This window comes from Petromyzon marinus, chromosome 15 (genome assembly GCF_048934315.1).
Source record: "Petromyzon marinus isolate PM22_M1 ecotype Great Lakes invasive population chromosome 15, UKy_Petmar_22M1.pri1.0, whole genome shotgun sequence".
Lineage (NCBI taxonomy): Eukaryota > Metazoa > Chordata > Hyperoartia > Petromyzontiformes > Petromyzontidae > Petromyzon > Petromyzon marinus.
The window spans coordinates 11097534-11119907 of NC_133681.1; the positions used below are offsets into that span (position 1 = coordinate 11097534).

Genomic DNA, 22374 nt, shown 5'->3' on the forward strand with positions numbered 1-22374 from the left:
TCCTGGATTTTTTAGGTTGGGTCTTGTGGGGACATTTATTAATTGAAACAGATTAAATTCATCTGCAAAATTTGTGGCCACGGCCGGCGGGTTTAGCCAATTCCAATTTAGATCACCCACTAAAACTATTTCACCTTCAGGGAGGCCCCCAAAAAGCTCTCTCAGTGCAGATGCAGCTTCAACATCCTTCCTACTAGGCGGTCGATAGCAGCACACTACCAATATCTGTTGATTATTTGGGAGAGTTATTTTGAGAGCCAGACCTTCAAAGCAACATTTTTTAAACAAGGAGTGAGCTAGTGAACATGCAATAGTATTACGAACATAGATGGCAATTCCCCCTCCTTTAGATCCTCGGTCAAGCCGAAAAAGGTTGTAGTTGTCTATCGCAATCTGCAAGTCATTGACGGCAGGAGTGAGAAACGTTTCTGTTAGGCAAAAAATGTCTGGGTCAAGATTTGACACTTCTAGTTTTAGTTGACTTAATTTAATCACAAGCCCTCTGATGTTTACATGTAGAACACCAACACCTTTCCTGCCAGAAAAATCTACAGAATTATACGAGTTCTTTTCATTTGGGCCAGGATGAAGCTCAATACCACCCAGAAATAAGAAAAGTAGATTTAATAGTTTGCACAAATATTTTCTGTGAAAGGATGAAGAGCGGTGAACCTTGGACGAATAGCAGTAGCTCGCAGATGGTGTTATTTTTAAGAGCAGAATGAAGTTTGGAAGGAGTATTGGTGAAGTAATGGGACAAAGATTAGGTTTAAAAGGATCCAATGATGGAGTGTAGAAATGTCTATGAGCTGTTTCATTAGCAGGTGTAGTGGCAATTCGAGCAACAAGTATGGACATAAATTAACGAGGGTAGCTGTTTGTAGAGTTGATTGTGGCACTAGATATGGCCGGGAGGGACAGCAGTAGGATACACAGCAGGAGAATTGCCATCTCTAAAATATCTGGGGTAAACACAGATTAACACACAAGCGGAAAATAAAAAAAACATCTATACTTGTAGGCCGAGCGCGGGAAAACGTCTTGCCGCACTCGTCACACATGCACGGCTTCTCGCCCATGTGCTAGGGTTGTACAGCGTCCCCCCCCCAGACAGGGACAGCAGATTCTTGGCTGTTGTGGGCTTGGCTGAACCGCTTGCACCACCTCCTTTCCCCGCCGCAGGATGGTGCTCGAGCTAGCCCTCCTTGAGCTCAGCCCACGACTGGAATCTCGTTTCTTGGCCTCTCGTGTCTCTGCTGCCCGACCAGACGGCCCCACTGAAGCCCACACAGGGGACTCTTCATTCACGACCCTTGGTCGTCTTGACGATCTCCGTGAAGTTTTCCAGGAACATAGCTTGGGGTCCGTGGCAATGTTGCCTTGGCAGGAACACAGCTTAGGGTCCGTGGCAATGTTGCCTTGGCAGGAACACAGCTTGGGGTCCGTCGCAATGTTGCCTTGGCAGGAACGCAGCTTGGGGTCTGTAGCAATGTTGCCTTGGCATTTACACAGCTTGGGGTCCGTGGCAATGCTGCCCTGGCAGGAACACAGCCTGGAGTCCGTGGCAATGTTGCCTTGGCAGGAACACAGCTTGGGGTCCGTGGCTTCTGTGGAGGAGGCTCGTGAAGGACGCTACTGGGCAGTTGGAGGCAGTTGCCCTCCAACAACAACGGAGGGCGGAGGAGCGACGCTCACAACAACGAGCGGAGCGCCGGGTGGCTAAAGCACAGCAGGTTGGCACAGTAGGGGGCACAGGTGGTGCATCAGCCAGTCATCTCAGTCATCTTAGTCAGTTGACCCGTGGCACTTGGGTCTGCCCCGTGACCTCCTGCCAGCGGGCGTTCGACACTTCACGTGGCCTCAAGGTGCACATGGCCTGGCACAAGCGTCGTGGTGACGTCACCACCACTTAGCAGCGAATGGCGGTTGTTGTTGTTGTACCAGTGTGCTTATTACCAGCTCCGTTTTTGCAGCCGAGGTCTCACTCCGGAACAGTCGAGTGGCATCATTTTTTCATTAGCTGCGTAACACTCTGTGGACGCTTCCTGGCTTGTCGTTCCAAACAAAGCTCCGGGTCTGCTCGGCCACAGTTATGGCCTCTCCTCTCTATGCTTGTAATACGTGGGGCCCTCTAAAGGAACACCTGCGTTGGTTTGGAACATTCCGGTTAGCTTGCTTGTGATCCATCCTTTGGGGTTAACCAGACTGGATCGTATTAGGAGCTTACACATCCTTGAAAGGTCTGGACACAGTCCCATCAGTGAGCTCCTCCAGAAAGCAAGGTTGCTTTGGCTGCGCCCTGTAGTCCACCAGCCCAGTCACTGCATGCCCAAGCAGCTTCGGTTTGGCCAGATAGAGGGTGCTAAATAGGTGTGGCACAGGCTAGAGAAAACTTGGACTGATTGTGAAACAGAAGGATTTAGAGGTCATTGGACTTCAAATTACTGATACCACCTGTGTCAAGGTCGTCCTCTGTGGAGGAGGTTCGTGAAGGACACTGCTGGGGAGTTGGAGACAGTCGCCCTCCAGCAACAACTGAGGGCAGAGTAGTGATGCTTTCAACAATGAGCAGAGCGCCGGGTGTCTTAAATGCAGAAAATTGGCACAGTGGGGAGCACAGTTGGTGCATCTGCCAGTCATCTCAGTTAACTCATGGCATCTGGGTCTGTTCCGTGATTTCCTGCTCACGAGCCTCTGACACTTCACGTGGCCTCAAAGTGCACCTAGCATGGCACAAGCACTGTGATGACATCACAGCCACTTAGTGGTGAATGGCAGTTGTTGTTGTTGTTGTACCCGTGTGTATGGATAGTGGAAGTGTAGTGGTTAGTGCACTAAGCTACAGTTCTGGAGGTCCAAGTTCGATTCCTGCTCACGATATATGACAGTGTCGAATATTTGAACTGGACCTCCCGTAGGTAGACTCAGTCTTAAATTAGTACTTGGCGTGATGTGTCAACATCAACATTAGGGAAACAAAGGTGGTTGGGTGTGGTATTAGCTACCCACCCCCCCCCCCCGTGTCCCGTGCTCGCCTTCATGGGTGCTAGCTATCAGCACTTGCACCAACAATCCATTAAAGGCTACATTGGGGGTCTTGGCCTTTGTACTCATGTGTAGCTGCATGTGTGTGGTGGCAGTGTGTCATGAGACGACTTCAGAGACACGACTGTAGGGGGTTTCTTATTTATTTCTTAATACTTTAACGACAGGGTCACAGAGTAGCATTAGCGCTGACTGACTTATAGCCTAGCCAACCATAGTGACAGCGGCGACGTACAACTATATAGCTGGTGACTATATAGGGACGACGGCGATTAAAGAGATGGCAGCGATGATAGTGACGACAGCCAGGACCCCGAGCCCACACACATGACAGCCCCAAACCCCTGTTTGCCCTCTCCCTTATATTCACTCAGCGTGGTCAATCCCAGCCCTTGGCCAAGCCCCTCTTCTAGAACTCTCCTGCGGGTTCCAGGAGCTTCCAGTTCGATCCGCTCTTTGACCCTGGGCCCAGTTATGCCCCCTTGTTGGCCGCTCGCGTATGTGTCGTCCTATGCTGCACCCACACCCGTAGTTAACACCCATGGCCACTAGATGGTATGCTGTCATTACAAATGCATGGGTTTGTGCGTTCTGTGTGCATGCATGTGTCTGTTTGTAGCCGCACATTTGTGTGCTTGTCCAAGAGTGTGTGAGTGTATTCTTGTGTTTGTTTGCATGCATATGTATGTAAACTTGTACGTGTGTGTGTGTACGTGTGCGTCTGTGTGCTTCGAGTCTTCTAAACAATGGTTGTTGAGCACACCCAGAGGCATAAACCACAAAGCCAGCAACAAACAGCCCTCTTAATGGTATTATAGATTGAGTGAATACGTTTCATAAATTGAGTAAGGTTATACGAACTTCGGGAAAGAGGCAATGGGATGGAATTCCAAAGTCGAGCAACGCATCCTTGTTTATGTGTGGGTGTGTGCATGTGTGTGGGGAGTGGTACTGTAGCGGTTAGCACGCTGTGCTACGAACCCAGTGACCCGAGTTCGATTTCCGCTCACGGCCAACACCAGTGACTATTATCTGAACCGGTCGTGGGCCTCGCCTAGGTCGGCTCGGCCTCAAATGATTAACCTAGTGCAATGTATTAAAACATTGCCACGAGGGATACAAAGGTGGCCGGGTGTGGTACTGGCAACCCAGCCCCTCATGTGCTCTACCAGCCTCCATAGATGCTCGTTTCACAGCACTTGCCCCAACAGTCTGTTTAGGCTATGCGGGGCAATCTTTTTCTTTGTGCGTGTGTGGAATTGGCATTTGTTATCTGCAATCTGGGAAAGCAAGACTGACCCCACAGGTGGTGTTTTTCTGGCCGTCTCTTCACTGTTTGGACGAATCTCAGCCCGCGGCGCGTCCATGTGCATGCCGCCAGGCTTTCTTTGTGAGAGATGTTAAGCCAGATTTTGCCAGCCACTCTGCCTTTGAAGGTCATCGAACAAGCAGGGGCCATTGTGTTGCATTGTCATGGCCTTTAAAAAGTACTTCTGGCATTAAGTGCAACGAGTTTGATCTCAAAACCAGCCCCTGGTGACTTCACACCAGGATAACAAGTTCATATGCATTTGTTTTCATCCTCGCAGCGGCTTTTGGCTAGCCATCGAACAAAGACGATTACCGCATCGCGCGCTTTCAGATGCGCTTCTGCGGCCGTCTGGAATGCTCTTCCTTCCGATATTAGGAAGCCCCTGGAGCTGTGCACTTTTCAATCTAGATCAAAAACTAATTTAACTTACAACCTCCTTTTTTACGTTTAGATTGTTGTCCTTCCCTGCACCTCCGATTAGCACGGTTGGCTACGTACGGTGTGAAAGAAGTTAAACATGCATACGTTAAATTTTGATTTAAAGCTTTCGTGACTGCAGGGATTCATATTCTTGTTTTTTTCGGTAAAGTCATGTAGAAGGGAAACAATAAAATAATAAACATATATTTTTAGAATACATACATACGTTATTGTGCTTGCTTTAATGTGCCAGATTATAATTTAGTTAGCTCGACATAAGGTAGATGCTTGTCTGCATAATTTAAGGAGCATAACGTTGTGATGCAGTATTATGATTATTGGAAGCAGTTGTGTTGTCGGGAAACATGAAGTTATAATGTCTAGGCGGGTTCTGTGATTGATGACAGCGTGATCGGTACATCATTTATTGGCGATTAATCAAAAAGGGGAAAAACTACCTTCAGGAAAATTAACCATTTCCAGTTGATGTGCAATTACTGTACACGCAGTGTACAGCCTTAGTTACTTACGTATTTTCACGTGAATGGGCACGTTTTATAACTTGTGGATGTAATTTTGACGTAAGAAAATGCAAATGCTGACAGATAATATATCACAGTACGGTATGTTCAATTGCAATGTTCTTTATGTAAAAAAAAAAGCAATACGTTCTATTTCCTTGGCCTTGAATTGTGACTGCTCGTACATGAAACCAGTGTGTGTGTGCTCCACAAAGACACTTGTGCCCGTGAGGTAGATTTTTTTTTCGACGAAAACCTTTTGCCACGCACGTTGTCTTTTGGCAGGCATTGTAACGGTGTTTTTTTTTCTATATTTATTACGAGATACCTTGCGGTGCAAATGTCGTTTCTCATGAAAAAATTTAACTCGACCGAAAAGAAACATAAACTCGGATCAGCCTTCGCAACTTGCACAACGTTTCTTTCATTTCCCTCATCTTTATCTTCTTCCTCGCGTTCGAAACAATGGTTCTCTGAATTGTCCTCGGAAGTGGGGTTTTTCCCCCCCCCCCCTTCGTCGTTTCCGAAGGCACGGGATGCAAAGAGCAATTCCTGCAACCACGTTATCATTTCGAGTGAAATAGCCAAATTTGATGGCTTAAAGTAAATATTTTGTTCGAGTTATCGTTTAATTATTTCAATTGATTTGTTTTTTTTGTCTCCTTCTACAACAGCACATGCAGGACATGGGGAACGGAAAAGCCAAGAAGCTCTATGAAGGATTTCTCCCCAAGGATTTCCGAAGACCTGTTTCTGACCAGTATCCTTTAAGCAGAGCTTACGTCTCTGAGCCTTGTGGGGAATTATAATTGTTTCCTTGCCTTGCGCAGTGGGATGTATAAGTTGAATCCATTCATTATGCTAACATGACATCTGCTAGCCCCTGTAATCTTCATGAGTTGTGAAACAGTCCAGCACATTAGACATCACTTATGTACACTACACGCGCATACCTATGCTCCGTAATGGCGGAGACAGTGGCATTGCAACATTGCAGCAGTAGAATCTCTCACTCAAAATTGTCCATATTACAGGTTTTTTTGGGTTAGATCGCGTAAATATATAAATGTGTTGTTAAACCTACCACCACCCGACACAGCCAGTTAGCAAGGTTTGTCACGTAAACAGAACATGCCAATTCGTTACGAGTACAGCACACTGGTAGTGTTGGAGAGCAAAGACACAACATTTATAATCTGAGTATGACGTTTCGCCAGTAATAACAACGAGCTTCATTAGGCGACAGTCAGATTTGTGGCAGCCAGATTTGTAACACCCAGATTTGTGACAGTCAGATTTGTGGCTGCCAGATTTGTGACAGCCAGATTTGTGACAGCCAGATTTGTGACACCCAGATTTGTGACAGCCAGATTTGTGACAGCCAGATTTGTGACAGTCAGATTTGTGACAGTCAGATTTGTGGCTGCCAGATTTGTGACAGCCAGATTTGTGACAGCCAGATTTGTGACACCCAGATTTGTGACAGCCAGATTTGTGACAGCCAGATTTGTGACAGCCAGATTTGTAACACCCAGATTTGTGACAGCCAGATTTGTGACACCCAGATTTGTGGCAGCCAGATTTGTGACAGCCAGATTTGTGACAGCCAGATTTGTGACAGCCAGATTTGTGACAGCCAGATTTGTGACAGCTAGATTTGTGACAGCCAGATTTGTGGCAGCCAGATTTGTGGCAGCCAGATTTGTGGCAGCCAGATTTGTGACAGCCAGATTTGTGGCAGCCAGATTTGTGACAGCCAGATTTGTGACAGCCAGATTTGTGACAGCCAGATTTGTGACAGCCAGATTTGTGGCAGCCAGATTTGTGGCAGCCAGATTTGTGACAGCCAGATTTGTGGCTGTCACTTGATGAAACTCGTTGTAATTACTGGCGAAGCATCGTACTCAGATTGTAAATGTTGTAGCTTTGCTCTCCAACACCGGTGTGCTATACTAGTAACGAATTGGCATGTTCTGTTTACGTGACAAGCCTTACTAATTGGCTGTGTCGGGTGGTGGTGGATTTCACGACATATTTATTTACACGATCTAACCCAAAAAACGTACGTGTTAAACTAACTCAAAACTGTGTTTGCATTAAAAGTTGAACACATATATACATATATATTAAACTGAAAAGCAGAGCATGTGAATGTGAATAATGTATTTTCCGAACTTATTACCTACCTTTAACGCCGATTGCTACGCATTTATACGATCAATATGTATTTACATTGCAAGTATAGCAAGAGTAGAATCGTCTTCAATCTATAGAGACCACAATTTCAATTGTTCTTTTTCACTTGCTCGCTACACAGGCCTCATTATCTGTGCTTTGTTCCATTGCTGTCACTGACTTATGTGTTGTGCTGAACTGAGCATGGTTAAATTAAGTGCTGCTAGGTAATAGATTGTTGCGATTGGGATGATAACATTAAGCATACTTAATGTGGAAGTCCCTTTTCCATGTCTTGGATGCAGGCTCTCGGAAGTGTTGGCTCAGTGTTTTCCCATGTGCTCAGTAACGTGCAGTATTTTACACGGCCATATATTAAATTAATGTTATTTAAAGCCAGCGGAGAAACCATTGCATTGAAATATGTGTTTGCAAATTAGATGTGCGAATATCCATTTTTTTATCTCTGTAAAATTATTTAATGCCCTAACCATCACAAGGTACTGTAACCAAATGACATCGCATTTTATATTGGTTTTCTACTCTGCCTTGTGGCTCATATTTTATGTGTCCCCAATAAAGCTTAATTAGGTTATAAATAATGTATAATTTGATCACTTTCAATTTCGTACATTTCCTGCAAAGTAAAAAAATAGCTGCCAAATGAAATTGCACAGAAATTGAATCTACATTATCCACATGTCAATAAATGTAATTCTTTGAGTCATGTTCTAAAATTCATTTTGGTGCCTTGCCTTTACAGATTTGTTTTTTTCTCCTCTGGAAATGGTTAGTCTTTCAACCTTTTTTAAAATTTTCTTATAAAAAATTAATAGTTTATGGATGCGAGGTTTTTGCAGCACTATTAAGGGCATTAATTCCTTTTGAAGGTTAGCTGTAACCTTCTCGTGACATAGGGACTTACTTGATTATGGCTTTTGCCTCGAGGATGAACTTCGTGCATTTACCTTGCTTTGAAGGTCACCCGTGGATACAGGGAGGTTAATAACTACAACACGAACGACTCCACTGCCTGTAACATATCCATGTTTGTTTCTGAACGTCTGACAAGAAATGCGCATAGTCGTTTGCCCTCTGCTGTGTGACGTCACACGAATGTCAAATTGCGTATGTGTGCGCTGTGTGGCAGTGGCATGCTGATCCTTTCTCTGCCCTATAATCTCAGTGACCCATATTCCATCCCAGCCTGCTGCACATTAATAAACCTGCTGTCTGTGCTGGGCTCAGGCCTTCCCTAGTTTGACTTGGCATACAATTCTGCAATACACTTAAGTGGAGGAGGCAGGTTTGGTGGCTCAAGCAGAGATGCATTCTGAGAGAGCTGGCCACAGGGCAGTGATGTTTTGTCGGAGGCAGTCCACCAAGGAGGCTTATAACCTGTATCATCTGTGCAGAGTTTTGAGGGTTTTCCACCCACACACAAAAGTGCAAAACTTAACTAAGAAATTTTGCCAAAGCAGTGTTTTCCTGAAATGAGCATTGAGAGTGAGGTTATGTAATTACAATATACTTAAAAAAGGTGTGTATAATAAATGTACAGACAAGCCAGCCAACCTATTCAGTGTTAACCTCACTACCCTTTGCTGCAAATTTCAGTAAATATAATACAATTTTAACAGCTTAATCTAAAATGCACTGTCTAATAACCATACATTGCTTAGCCAGGGCTCTGATGCAAGATATAATTTTAATCTTGCTTGGCCATGCTGGTGAGACATTGAAAAAACAGTGTTCATTTACTGTGCATTTTTAATGAGATCTTCTTGGCTGCTGTTTTTTTTGCATTTGTTCTGCATGGCAATGCACATGAGTACTGCCCGTTCAAAGTGTATGCTAACAAGTGACAAGCGCTTTTTTGTAGAGAGAATTGCACTTGGGATTTTTGTTGTTAGGAAAATGTGGTTGAATTATTGCCCTCAAAACTTGATGTATATATTAAAGTTGCACCATCACATCATGTATGCAGCTTTGCCTGTTCAAGGTCATTATATTATCTTCATTATTATATTTTCACTTGTTTTAAAATATATTTCGTAGTTAAGTTCGACTCAAAAAAGCTAGTCATATTTGAGTTTTTGTTGCGAAGGAGTGTCGTTACTTTAACTGTCTCATTTGAAAAGGTATATTTTGCTCTTTAAAGGGCTGCAATGTAAAGCTTAGTTTTCATTGTTTTTGTTTAAAATATACAAAATTAACATCATTATCAGCCATGGTCTATCCACTGAGGCAATGATTTAACAACATTTTATTTAAAAACAATAAACACTGCCGCCAAGCAAAAGAAAATACTGCTACCATTTGTATATACGTTGAACTTATTTCACACTGCACATAATCGGGGGTGCGGTGGAAGGACAACAAACTCAACACAAAAAACGGTTCAAAACTGAATCATACCATATGTTTAATAAAAAAAATTACTCACCAAGTATGCGCAGTTTCCACGTGGGTTACACAAAAGGTTGTGGTTTCTGTGAGAATAGGTCTTCTTTGTGTCGCCTTCTGTACGAGGCTAATTTATTGCAGAGTGAAGCACGGACAAATACCGGCTTCCCAGTCAAGAGTAACAGTGCACCAGCCTGTGACGCAACTGAAATATATATACGTGCGCAGGACGCGCACCGACTAACCGCGATATAACCAATAAAATAGAGTAATTGTCCTGCTCAAATGGGCATTGAGGGATTGGTGCTCATCTGCTGTTTACAGCCCTAAGCCAGCGGTGGAATTTCCTCGTCCCCTTAGTGGTGGTTTATCCATAGAACAACCACTCTTGACATCCCCATGAAGTGGAACTTATTTTGATGAATCCGGCCACCCCGCCGGATTCAACAAAGTCGGGAACAAATAGTCAGAGCTCCCATAGCAATGACATGATCTTTTCAATATAGTGCACGAACAATATTTTTTGCTCATTTACAATTGCATTAAATAATGTTCGTATCTCCACTATGGAATAATTACACATAGCAATGAAAACTATATATATAAAAAAACATTATACCAGGTAAGCCCCACTGAGCTACAGTGAGGGAAATTAGTATTTGACCCCCTCTCAATCAGAAAGATTTCTGGCTCCCAGGTGTCTTTTATACAGGTAACGAACTGGGATTAGGAGCACACTCTTAAAGGGAGTGCTCCGAATCTCAGCTAGTTACCTGTATAAAAGACACCTGTCCACAGAAGCAATCAATCAGATTCCAAACTCTCCAGCATGGCCAAGACCAAAGAGCTCTCCAAAGATGTCATGGACAAGATTATAGACCTACACAAAGCTGGAATGGGCTACAAGACCATTGCCAAGCAGCTTGGTGAGAAGATGACAACAGTTGGTGCGATTATTCGCAAATAGAAGAAACAAAAAAGAACTGCCAATCTCCCTCGGCCTGGGGCTCCATGCAAGATCTCACCTCGTGGAGTTGCAATGATCATGAGAACGGTGAGGAATCAGCCCAGAACTACACGGGAGGATCTTGTCAATGATCTCAAGGCAGCTGGGACCATAGTCACCAAAAAAACAATTGGTAACACACTACGCCGTGAAGGACTGAAATCCTGCAGCACCCGCAAGGTCCCCCTGCTCAAGAAAGCACATATACATGCCCGTCTGAAGTTTACCAATGAACACCTGAATGATTCAGAGGACAACTGGGTGAAAGTGTTGTGGTCAGATGAGACCAAAATGGAGCTCTTTGGCATCAACTCAACTCGCCGTGTTTTGAGGAGGAATGCTGCCTATGACCCCAAGAACACCATCCCCACCGTCAAACATGGAGGTGGAAACATTATGCTTTGGGGGTGTTTTCTGCTAAGGGGACATGACAACTTCACCGCATCAAAGGTACGATGGACGGGGCCATGTACCGTCAAATCTTGGGTGAGAACCTCCTTCCCTCAGCCTGGGCTTTGAAAATGGGTCGTGGATGGGTATTCCAGCATGATAATGACCCAAAACACACGGCCAAGGCAACAAAGGAGTGGCTCAAGAAGAAGCACATTAAGGTCCTGGGGTGGCCTAGCCATTCTCCAGACCTTAATCCCGTAGAAAATCTGTGGAGGGAGCTGAAGGTTCGAGTTGCCAAATGTCAGCCTCGAAACCTTAATGACTTGGAGAAGATCTGCAAAGAGGAGTGGGACAAAATCCCTCCTGAGATGTGTGCAAACCTGGTGGCCAACTACAAGAAACGTCTGACCTCTGTGATTGCCAACAAGGGTTTTGCCACCGAGTACTAAGTCATGTTTTGCAGAGGGGTCAAATACTTATTTCCCTCATTAAAATGCAAATCAATTTATAACATTTTTGACATGCGTTTTTCTGGATTTTCTTGTTATTCTGTCTCTCACTGTTCAAATAAACCTACCATTACAATTATAGACTGATCATTTCTTTGTCAGTGGGCAAAGTACAAAATCAGCAGGGGATCAAATACTTTTTTCCCTCACTGTATATACTGTAGGGCTTTTTCAGAAGCGACCTGTCCACAAATGATAGCTCAACAAAGTGACCTATCACGTGGCAATTTATCACAGCCAAATATTCCCAACGCATGTTTCTAATTGTGGACGGAAAAATCGGAGGACCCGAATAAAAATCGACGAGGCCCCGATGAGAACGTGCAGACTCCAAATATACAGGCATCAGGGTTGGGATCGAACCTACGACCTCCTGTATACCATGCAAGAGAGATAACATCTTGCCAAAGCGGCAGATTAAACTAATTCGGAAATAAATTAAGTCAGTGCATTGACGATACATTTTGCTCATTATTTGAATGAAGTAGTGTATGTAGATATGTATGTATGCATACTGTGGAGTCATTCCGCACAAAATTAAGGAAGTTTGCATAGTATAGTGTAGCTATGCTTTGCTGTTCTGTCCAGATTGTGCTGTTAGTCTGCTTGCTTGACCGCAGTTGGAAGGTTTGGAGTTGAAATCCCGCTCAGGTGTTGACACCCCATCATCCGCCCTCCCACGTCACCTTTCCAGCTATGGGAGATGTCTGGCATACTTCAAATAATTAATGTGTGCATAATTACGAAAGACAAATAACATTTGCAAGTCATTAACGCATAATACACATGTTTTAACTCTCAACATCCAAACTTAATATTTAGAATTTAATAATACTTTCAAATAAAATGTATTTAAAAAAAATATGAGCCATCACTCTAAAGCAGGTCCGAAGAGATGTTGTGATGGAGTTTAAGAGTTTGTTGTAAAATGAATGTAAAATGAACGTGAGAGAGAGGGCCAAGCAGAGCATGTCGACCAATGAGGCACCCAAGTGCGCGCGTTAACCAAATTCCATACAAGAAATAAGTGTACACCTTTAGCTTTAATATAGACTTTAAGCTTTCGTGACTGCAGAAATTACTATACTCATTGTTTTTTTCGGTGAAGTCACCTGATGATGATCGCTTATGTTGTGTTCGAAACGTCGTTATTTAATTTTTATTTAACTTAGTTACATTTTATTTCATTTCTACATACGTGACTTTATCGAAAAAAACAATGAGTACCTTTAGACTTGCGAGTGCTAATTTCGCGTACCTTTGTAATTCAAATGGTAGTGCGTAGTACGTGACATGTCCGGGTGCAGATGTGCGCATCTTGAATTCCCTACGATTAGTGTGGAGCTTTCCGATGGACCCATGCAGTTGGATTGACTGCAGAATGCCACTTGCCACCGCGTGCAGCTCCATTAGCGTACGCACTCGCATTGTTCCGGTTCGGAAGTTTTTTTTGTTGTACATTTCGTTTTCTTGATTTCGTTAGCCCTTCTCTAGCTCGCCAAGGATTCCCGCCTACTTGGATCCAGCCTTGTGAGAGGCTTTACTTAACCACTTTGAGGGTGACTGGTTTCTGTGATGGCAGTGTGGAATTTACTCCACAGGCTCAGTGACTGCCAGCCGACGAGCGGCGCTCAATGCTCGTCTGAGCCCATCATTTTGACCGCAGTATTCCCATAATAAAACAGAAAATTGCTTATTTTTCCCTTGCATCGTGAGGATTATGTGGGCCGACGTTGCCAGTTAAAAGGAGACTGCTTCTTTGTCAAGCATTCAAAAGAAATTGCTATCAGAAAGCTGCATGCAGTGACACAGAGACTGAGCCAGATGGGCAGACCCTACTTGCTTGGCATGCCTTGTCATCTATATGTAGTTTTGTCCCATCAAAAGCTATTTCCAATAGCAAAGTGTTGGATAACTGCTGTTCAGCTCTCACTGGGCTCTGTGTGATTTTGAGATCCCTGCTTTGCAAAAGCAAGTTTTACCCTTCTCTTGCAGTGCGTTTGAATTGGCCGTTTCCTGGGAAATATTGCTCCCCCCCACTTTGACAATGAATTGAATCCACTGAAGAACTGTTCCCACTGATATATTTATTGCCCAGGTCACATCACCACCACCACCACTGTTGTTATTGTGAACTATAATCACAGTGTGTTAGCAGCTGCGAGATTGGTTTTTTTAATGGCGGAATATGGTGTTTGTTTCGGATATCTATGTAAATAATTCACTTTTGAACAAATACAACAACGATTGTTTTATGGTTTTATGTTAGCACATTGTGTTGTGACGTTGCATTCCTTAGTGACATCATCTCTGCAGGGCTGCTGAGGCTTTTATAAGGGACAAGTATGACAAGAAGAGGTACATGGACAGAGATGCTGACATCAGCTCACCCAAGGTCAGTTCCTGCACCAATGAACTTCCCACGTGTGAAATTTAGTTTTAAGGACATTACCGCAGCCGATTAAACGTTACATTATAATTTGAAAAGATTCAACACGTTTTGCTTGACTTTTAATTCTCGCAATGTCAGCCGAATAGGCTAGCAGTCGGCATGCTCGCCAAGTATACGTATGCTCGGTGGGGGGGGTTTTGGCCGCCTAGGGATCGCAAAACTATATCGTCTGCTACAAAGTGATATTGTTAGTGTAAGTAGGCCACTCCAAAATTGGGTATTTGGTAAATGCCAAAATTCTGCATGGCTTTCTTCATACTAACTGCGTTTGATCACAATGAAAAAAATAAATGTACCTAATAGGGTTGTCAACCGAATTAAGGACATTTTAGTCTTTGTTTTTCTGCATGTGTACCCAATGCATCATTTTGGCATCTTGTATCATTTTTGGCACAACAATTGGATTGCATGCAGTTGAGACTATAACAGGCATCAGCGTAATTTAGCTTTTGAACTAGGTCTAGGTTTTGGCCCGTTGTGATCTGATTATGATTTTTTCTTGATTAGATTATGCACTTACTTTTCAAGTGTTTATTGTATACCTGTTTATTTATTTGATGTTCTTAAACATCACTGCACATTACAAGCTGTGCTTGCGATCAGGTTAGGGAAGATATTCCTAGCATGTAAATTAAAACATCAAATTTAACTCTCTTAGGTTTATTTTAATTCCCATCTCTGTGAACTCGTCTAATTGTTGTTTTTAAAACATTTGTAAACGCGTGAACATATATTATTTGGTCTTTTTATTTAGCAGTTAATGCTTGATAATACATTGAAACGCGTTACGCTGCTGAGTATTAAAACGCATATTGTGCATCTGCTGTTTCAGGAGAATCTGTTTACGAGTGCTGTTTTTTTTTTCTTCCATATAAACGATGTCAGTTACATTTTCTTTGCAGAGAAATGCCGAAAAGGACAAAGAAAAAGACAAAAAGGACAACAAGAAAAAAGAAACGAAAAGCCCTGCTCCAGAGAAATCTCAGCCGGTGAGCGTTGAGAAGCCCTCTCCCTTACATTGGCGTGACGTTACACGCGAACACGGGTCAGAGTCTTAGATGTATTGCCAATGTGGTTCTATCGCGATCGATGAGGCAAAGATCAGATCGCACTGCATTGTATCGCAAGAAGTTGCAGAGGCCCGAGTTGAAATATCACGCGGCAAAATGCACTGCGATCGAGTGCAATGCTGCTGCAAAGGGTGCTGTTGGTAGTCTTAAAAATAAAAGTCATACATAAAATAAAGATGCCCCGTATAGCCTTACGGACTTGGGGCAAGTGCTGTCAGTGAGGACATATGAAGGCCGTAACGTCACGCACAGGTAGTGGGAGGCCAGGACTACGTCTGGCCACCTTTCTCTCTTGAGAGGTGATGTTTACGGATTGCACCAGGCACTCATTTGAGGCTGAGTCGGCCTAGGGGAGGCCTAGGACCGTTTCAGATAATCATCACTGGTGAAGGTGGCCATGAGCGGGACTCAAACTCGGGTCAGCGGATTCATAGCGCAGCGCATTAACCGCAACACCCGTTCCCCACACACATACACGCCGACATGTACACATGTATACATGTGCACGTATCCATCAACAAAGCATATATGCACATTCATACCAGGTCCAGCTCCAGCTCCTCTTGGATGGGAGGGCCCGCAGAGCTGTTAAACTGTAACTTTCGCACCTCCGATCAGCACGGTTGGCTCCATGTGGCGCAAAATAAATTCAACATCCTTGCACACAACTTGGGTGAGGGGGGGTAGCAATGAGCCATTGTGTGGTGCAGGGCCCACCCCAGCAAACACCTATGTGTATGATTCGCATGCACATTAACGAGCATGCACAAAAACCTTTCAAGCAAACATGCACACATACACATTGACCAACGTGCACGTACATGGAGCACACTCAAAAAAATATATGCACGCATATAGTCTCTGAACAACAACAACCGCCATTCGCCACTAAGTGGTGGTGGCGTTACCACGGCGCTTTTGCCAGGCTATGTGCACTTTAAGGCCACGTGAAGTGGCCTTAAAGTGGTGGATGTGCCATGGGGGGAAGGCAAGTTCAATCAGCTTTTCAATTTATAGTGCTCGTAGCCACCACAGCAGCCAATGGGGGCTCTGGACGTGTACGAGGGGCTGGCAACTCATCCACCTTCAACTTCCCACTGAATCACATAAAAAAATATCACCATACAGTCTCTCACACACACACGTGCACATGCACCCTTTATGTGCACACACTTATACAACACATATACATATTCTCGCAGTCATACAACTATACTCATACCTACACACATACTCCTATTGATAATGAGTGGTCACGTTATTCCAACTTGTTCCCTGGTTTTGGTGGATGTTTTATTGCGATCTCACCTGATTGCAAATATTCGACCCTGGCACAGTTGTTTGGGTGCAGAGTGCTCAACTGTATCGAGACCAATTGCACGTTGAACTAATTACGCCATTCGTATGTCTATACTGATGCAACCAACAGCCTTAAATATAAGTAACAACTAATGTTTTCATCCATCAACTGATTGGTTCTCTAGACCAATATTATCGAGCAGCATTTTTTTTTCAGCAAGCGAACTCTGAACTGGTCTCATCAGCGGAGCATCATTGGTTTGAAGTAAATATAAGCACGTCTCTATTTTGTGTCTGCCATCAACCCATTGACTTTCCAGGTCGATATTAAAGTGAAGATATTATCAGGCACCAATAGTATCTTGTTACCAGTGTACATTGACCGGAAGAAAAGTCTCATTCAGGATGTTCTATGAGAACACTTCGATTTACAAAGTTTGATCCTGTGAAATGGTCGAAGCCTTTGTGTATGTTTTGCATAATTCTGTATGCATACTGTAGATGAATGCAACATTTTCTACCCATTGTCATACAAGTTCAATGAGCGCTGTATGAAGTAGCTGACCGCATCGTGGTTTTGTGTGGCCTGGCTGTTGATACGCGAGATAGTTGACAAATCTGTGGCTTAAGGTAGGAGTGGTGCTGCAAAATGTGGTACTCGTTCAGTTAAAAGTAGATCATTTGAAGACGGATCACTCAATTGCACAGGCATTAATGAACCTTGTTATTTATATAAGTGCATTTGAAATCATACAGTTTGTTGACTGTAAAAATGTATGTATCAATATACATGTATATAGGAGCTGAGAGCAGTTATACAATGTGTTCTATGTATGACATCACCTTGCATGGAATAAATATATGGGAAGCAGGGAAGCATGGTCGGAGAATGTGCCTGTTAAATGCATTCGTGAAGGAGTAGTGTGCAGTTTAAATGTGGAAGAGAGTCTCATAAAATTGATATATGATCTGGGCATCCTCCAACTTCCAAAATTCAAGAAAATATAAATGAAATTCGCGATTTTACCATCTGACTGAGATATTTCTAATGGTACAACGTAAGCCACATTAATTGACTGATGAGCAAGGTGTCAGCAAGATGGGTCTCCAAAAATATTGACCATTGGCTTGAAGTGAACTAGCATCAGGTAGAGTTGGGCATCATCATGAGGCACCATTGCACAATATCTTCCACATGCATAAAGCTGTAAGTGAGTGATGTGAAGACCAAGTCGAAGGGGTTATTTTGGGTAGGGGTTACAATTTGGGAACATTGATGGACCAAGCACATTGCATTTGAAGGGGTTATGTATAAAAGTAACGGTTTCGTCAGAGGCAGTTATTACTTTCCATGTCAAGCCATGGGCATTTTGATTTTCTCACCCTGTCCACCCCCAACCCTTGTACATCTTCTGAAATAATTTGGCATTTGTGGCATAGCATAGCTTTCTGCAAGCACTAGTCTTAACAAGACATCTGGTTGAAGCTTGAGACTGTTACTATATAGGTGTTCATGTTATTCCTGTAAAAAAGGTTACTTTTATCCCATAGCTTTTGTTCAGCAATAGGATGTTTTAAATTAAATAACAGGTTATAATGATTTGATACGTAAGTTGAAGCAAGTTATTGATGTGAGCAAGGTTGGTTGGGGACACTTGGCCACCGCAAATCAATTACTCTGAAGTCATTCCTTTATTTTGTTCTTGACTTTTTTTTCCTTTTAAATAAAAAATAATAATTGTTCCATGCAATTGGGATCAGGCGGGGTCATTTTCACTCACTGTACCCCTTCATGATGGCCTTTCATCCTAAAATGCTTAGCTAAGCCCTCTTCTGGACCCAAAGCGCTGCACCCATAAAGGCAGTGTGACATGCATTCTATCTTAATTTACCAGGCTCCAAGCACAGGCCTGAACTATGATGCCATTGGGTTGCTTATTAAATTGCGAATGTCACCGAGAATGATTGCTCTGTCTCTAAAGCGCCAGCGTTCTTGCTGAAGCAAAAGCATCAAACACGGTTAAAGCGTTATCATTTGTCTGTACATGTCACTGATTAATACTTTCAGATACATTCACCTTGCTGAATATTCATAAGTGGTATGACAATAAATGCAAAGGAAGCATTTACGACTTTGCTTGCTTTTCATTTCAAAGCATGTTTTTGATCAATAGAATTTGATATTTGAACCCTATGGCGGGACCCGTAAGCACCCGGCTCTCATATAAACATTATACAGTAAAACCTTGGATTGCGATCATTCGTTCTGGAAACATGTTTGTAATCCAAAGCACTCGTATATAAAAGCATTCGTATATCAGTTGTGTTCACGTGACGCTCGGTAGACAAAGCATATATGTACTACTCTTATTGCGAGACCTCGCTCGTTTATCAAATTAATATTTATTTAAAAATGTGCTCGTCTTGAAAAACACTCGCAGACCAAGTTACTCGCAATTCAAGGTTTTACTGTAGTTATATTCTTTGGGTCTTTCGGTAAAGCCACGTAGTTAGAAAAATAATAAAATTATCACGACGTTTCGAGTGCAACACGAGCAATCGTCATCAGGTGAAAAAATATAGTGAGGGAGCCGCCGAGGCAGGAGAAAATACAGCGGGAGAGCTGCTGAAACACGAAGTTATATACTGTAGGCTTGAGATGGGCTCAGCCCAAGGGTAAGTGGGCGGGGCTAGAGGTGGAATTAGCATGTCAATGTAAGATCGGTGATGTACCTCCACGACGACGCCGCTGTTGATGGGGCCACTGCATCGTGAGAGATTAGCATGTCAATGTAAACGAACCAACGCAACGGTGGCTGTACTAATGAGACATCCAGCTCGTTAAAAAACGAGGGACAACACCACATCGAGGAAAAGGAGCAACGGTGGCTGTGTTAGTGAGACATTTAGCGTGTAACTCAGAGAGACGGAAATAACTTCTAGCATCGGCAGGTAGGATAGAAACATCACAGCAAGTTATGACTTAAACTGGTTAATAACGTCCTTCCAATGATTGCTCAGTTTGTATCCATCTTCTCGGTTGAAATTGTGTCTGTGTTTATATATCTGGATGGCTTCATGAACGAATCTTTGTTGATAGCCAGTGGGCTTGCAGAGTACTTTCGTCTTCGAAAAATCAATTTCGTGTGTGCCCACAGCATTGAAACAATGATCAGCCAAGGCTGAGGTGTTGGTCCTACCGTGTTTCAGATCTGCCTTATGTTCACGAACACGGTCCAAGACATGTCGCTTAGTTCCCCCAATGTAACTACTGCCGCAGCCACAGCTTAGTTTGTAGACACCGGGGTATTGCATGTCAGGGATCACATCCTTCACAGATGGGATCAGATCACGAATTTTACGTACTGTTTTGAATCGAACCTGGATCTTGTGTTTGCTCATGCTTTTGGAAATATTTTTCCTAACACCTGCTATGTATGGCAAGGTGATGGTTTTGATTGGGTCCTCAGATGGTTCTTTCCCAACGGTTGGGGTGATAGCTTTACGGATTGTGTAGTCAGAATATCCATTCATCTTGAGGGCTTGGTGTACGTGTTCCAGTTCACTGGTTAGGTGATGATGGTCAGAAATACATCGAGCTCTGTGGTGTAGAATTTTGATGAGGGAATTCTTCTGGGATGGATGGTGGTGGGAGTCAAGTTTTAGGTAGGCATTTGTATGGGTGGCTTTCCTGTTGACAGTGTCCCATTGAGCCATCTGGTCTCTTTTCGATTAACACATCCAAAGAATGGTAACTTGCCATCCTTTTCCACCTTCATGGTGAATTTGATGGCTGGATGTAGTGGGTCGCCGCTCCTCTTATCCGCATGGCTTAACCGCAAAAAAAAAAAAAACCTATCTGCACAGATGCATACGGACAAGATAAATATTATCAAACGAGAGCAATTAACAGTTGCAACGCATCTCATCTGTTAAATATCTGCAGGCAGTAGGATTGCCATCGATTGGATAAGACTTGTTATGATCTTGCCCATACCCGAGCATGGAGCGCATTCGCTTGTTCAGCTCTTGTGCGCGATTGTCCTCGCTGCTGCGCTTGGACACGACACGACAACAGGACGATCCGCGCCAGGTGGGTCGCGGCGTTCATGTGCGCGGTGGAACGGAGTCGCCAAAAATTAGTAAATTAATAGTGATTTTGACCTCCGTTTGATTGGGACCCCGGGGTCCCGCCATAAGGTTCATTTAATTGGTTTGCACTGACCTTATAGAATTGTGTTTAGCTTATGTCATTACATTGTGTAGTAAAATGCACTTGAGGGACGATGGCAACATTTTTTATGGTGTAAAAACAAAGCTATTCAGGCATCTAAAGCATAATATATCTTGAAAAAAGAGCGAAAAGTTACATAAAAACGATCAACACTTTACTGAGACATATTTAGAGGAAAGGTCAAGCCTGCTCACAGTGTTCACATCACTGAATGTGAGTAGCATTGCTCAGTTGGACATAACATTATTTTTATTTGAGATGTGTGGATGTTGATGGAAATAATGGTTTTATGTGTGTGTCTATGCTGCTGGTGGTTGTGCAGAAAGTTTGTTGTGATGCCAGCAGCCCAGGGTTAAATTCCTGGCCATACATCAGAATCAGAATATGTATTTATGCTGTAGGAATCCGATGAGCTATGAAGCTCTTTTTCACAGATTTCCAGTATTATTACCAGTGATAATATGCTCAGCCTGTGTGCAGATCAGGAGATGGAATGACAGCAAGATGATTGAATAATTTGTATGGGCCTTTTTAGTATTAGTCTCATAAAGGAGTTCTATTTTCCACATCTTTCACTTTTATCCCACATGTAAAACATCCATTCATGGAATTCGCCAAACATTCCAATACGGGAAAATCCTTAAAAAGAGTGATGAGACTCAGTGAGACTCTCCTGGATAGACAAAGATTATGATCTGCTCCCCCCCCCCTCTCCTAGGTTAGCTCGGCCTAAAAGGAATACCTGGTGCACTTTGTAAAGAGGAATTGCTCTGGACCCAGCACCCCTTGTATACTGTGCCTTGTCTCTTTATAGGTCCTCACTAAGCAGTGTTTTTTCCCGAAAGCTGCATGGTAAAATTATAAAAACGAGTTATCATCCTTGTGTATTTCTATAAAAAAAATGTATGCAAGTATATATTTATTGCAAATGATAATTAGCATTTCCAAAGGGTTTTAAATCCCCACAAAATATGATGGTATTTATGTTGTTTCCAGAATACTTTTTTTAATTAAATTGTCTTCTGATGATGAAAAAGCTTGGTCGTTTTGCACACGTGAATAGCTGTTGAATAAAGCAGCAATCACCAGCTGCCATTCATTGCTCTCCGTGGAGAAATATCTTATTATTAACTCACTTTGGCAAATAAGCGCATCGCTCATTCTGCATCTGTTCTTAAATGTGTAAAATGTGCGTTCTATGGGAAGATGCGCAGAAGCACACTTGCCCTTCCACTCTAAATGTGAATCCAATCCATCACACTCAATTAAGAAATGCAGAGGTAATTAGAATAATGATGCAAGTAGTATTTAATTACTTAATTACAAAACATGAAGAATATTTACGAGGAGGTTTCTGCTTAGGACATATGGAAAATCCCATATTGAGTATAAGTATGAAAGCAAACGAGAGTGCCCAGAGAAAACCCTTGCATACAAACAGAGACGCTCAAAGTGTTCACAGATTGGGCAACATCCCACTTCCTGTGCTACGTTACTGCCATAACTCTGTAGGGTAAGCCATCGTGTATCAC

General features: G+C 43.1%; 1 protein-coding gene across 1 annotated transcript in view; it reads left to right on the forward strand.

Annotated features, from left to right (window-relative positions):
• The window catches only part of LOC116942657 (stromal membrane-associated protein 1-like), a 149439-nt gene that overhangs the window by 52610 nt on the left and 74455 nt on the right, over positions 1 to 22374 (forward strand). Inside the window, exons 3-5 of the mRNA XM_032954844.2 lie at positions 5973 to 6058; positions 14104 to 14182; positions 15142 to 15228. Coding sequence (XP_032810735.1) covers positions 5973 to 6058; positions 14104 to 14182; positions 15142 to 15228 — 252 coding nt within the window. The remainder of the gene's footprint in view (positions 1 to 5972; positions 6059 to 14103; positions 14183 to 15141; positions 15229 to 22374) is intronic.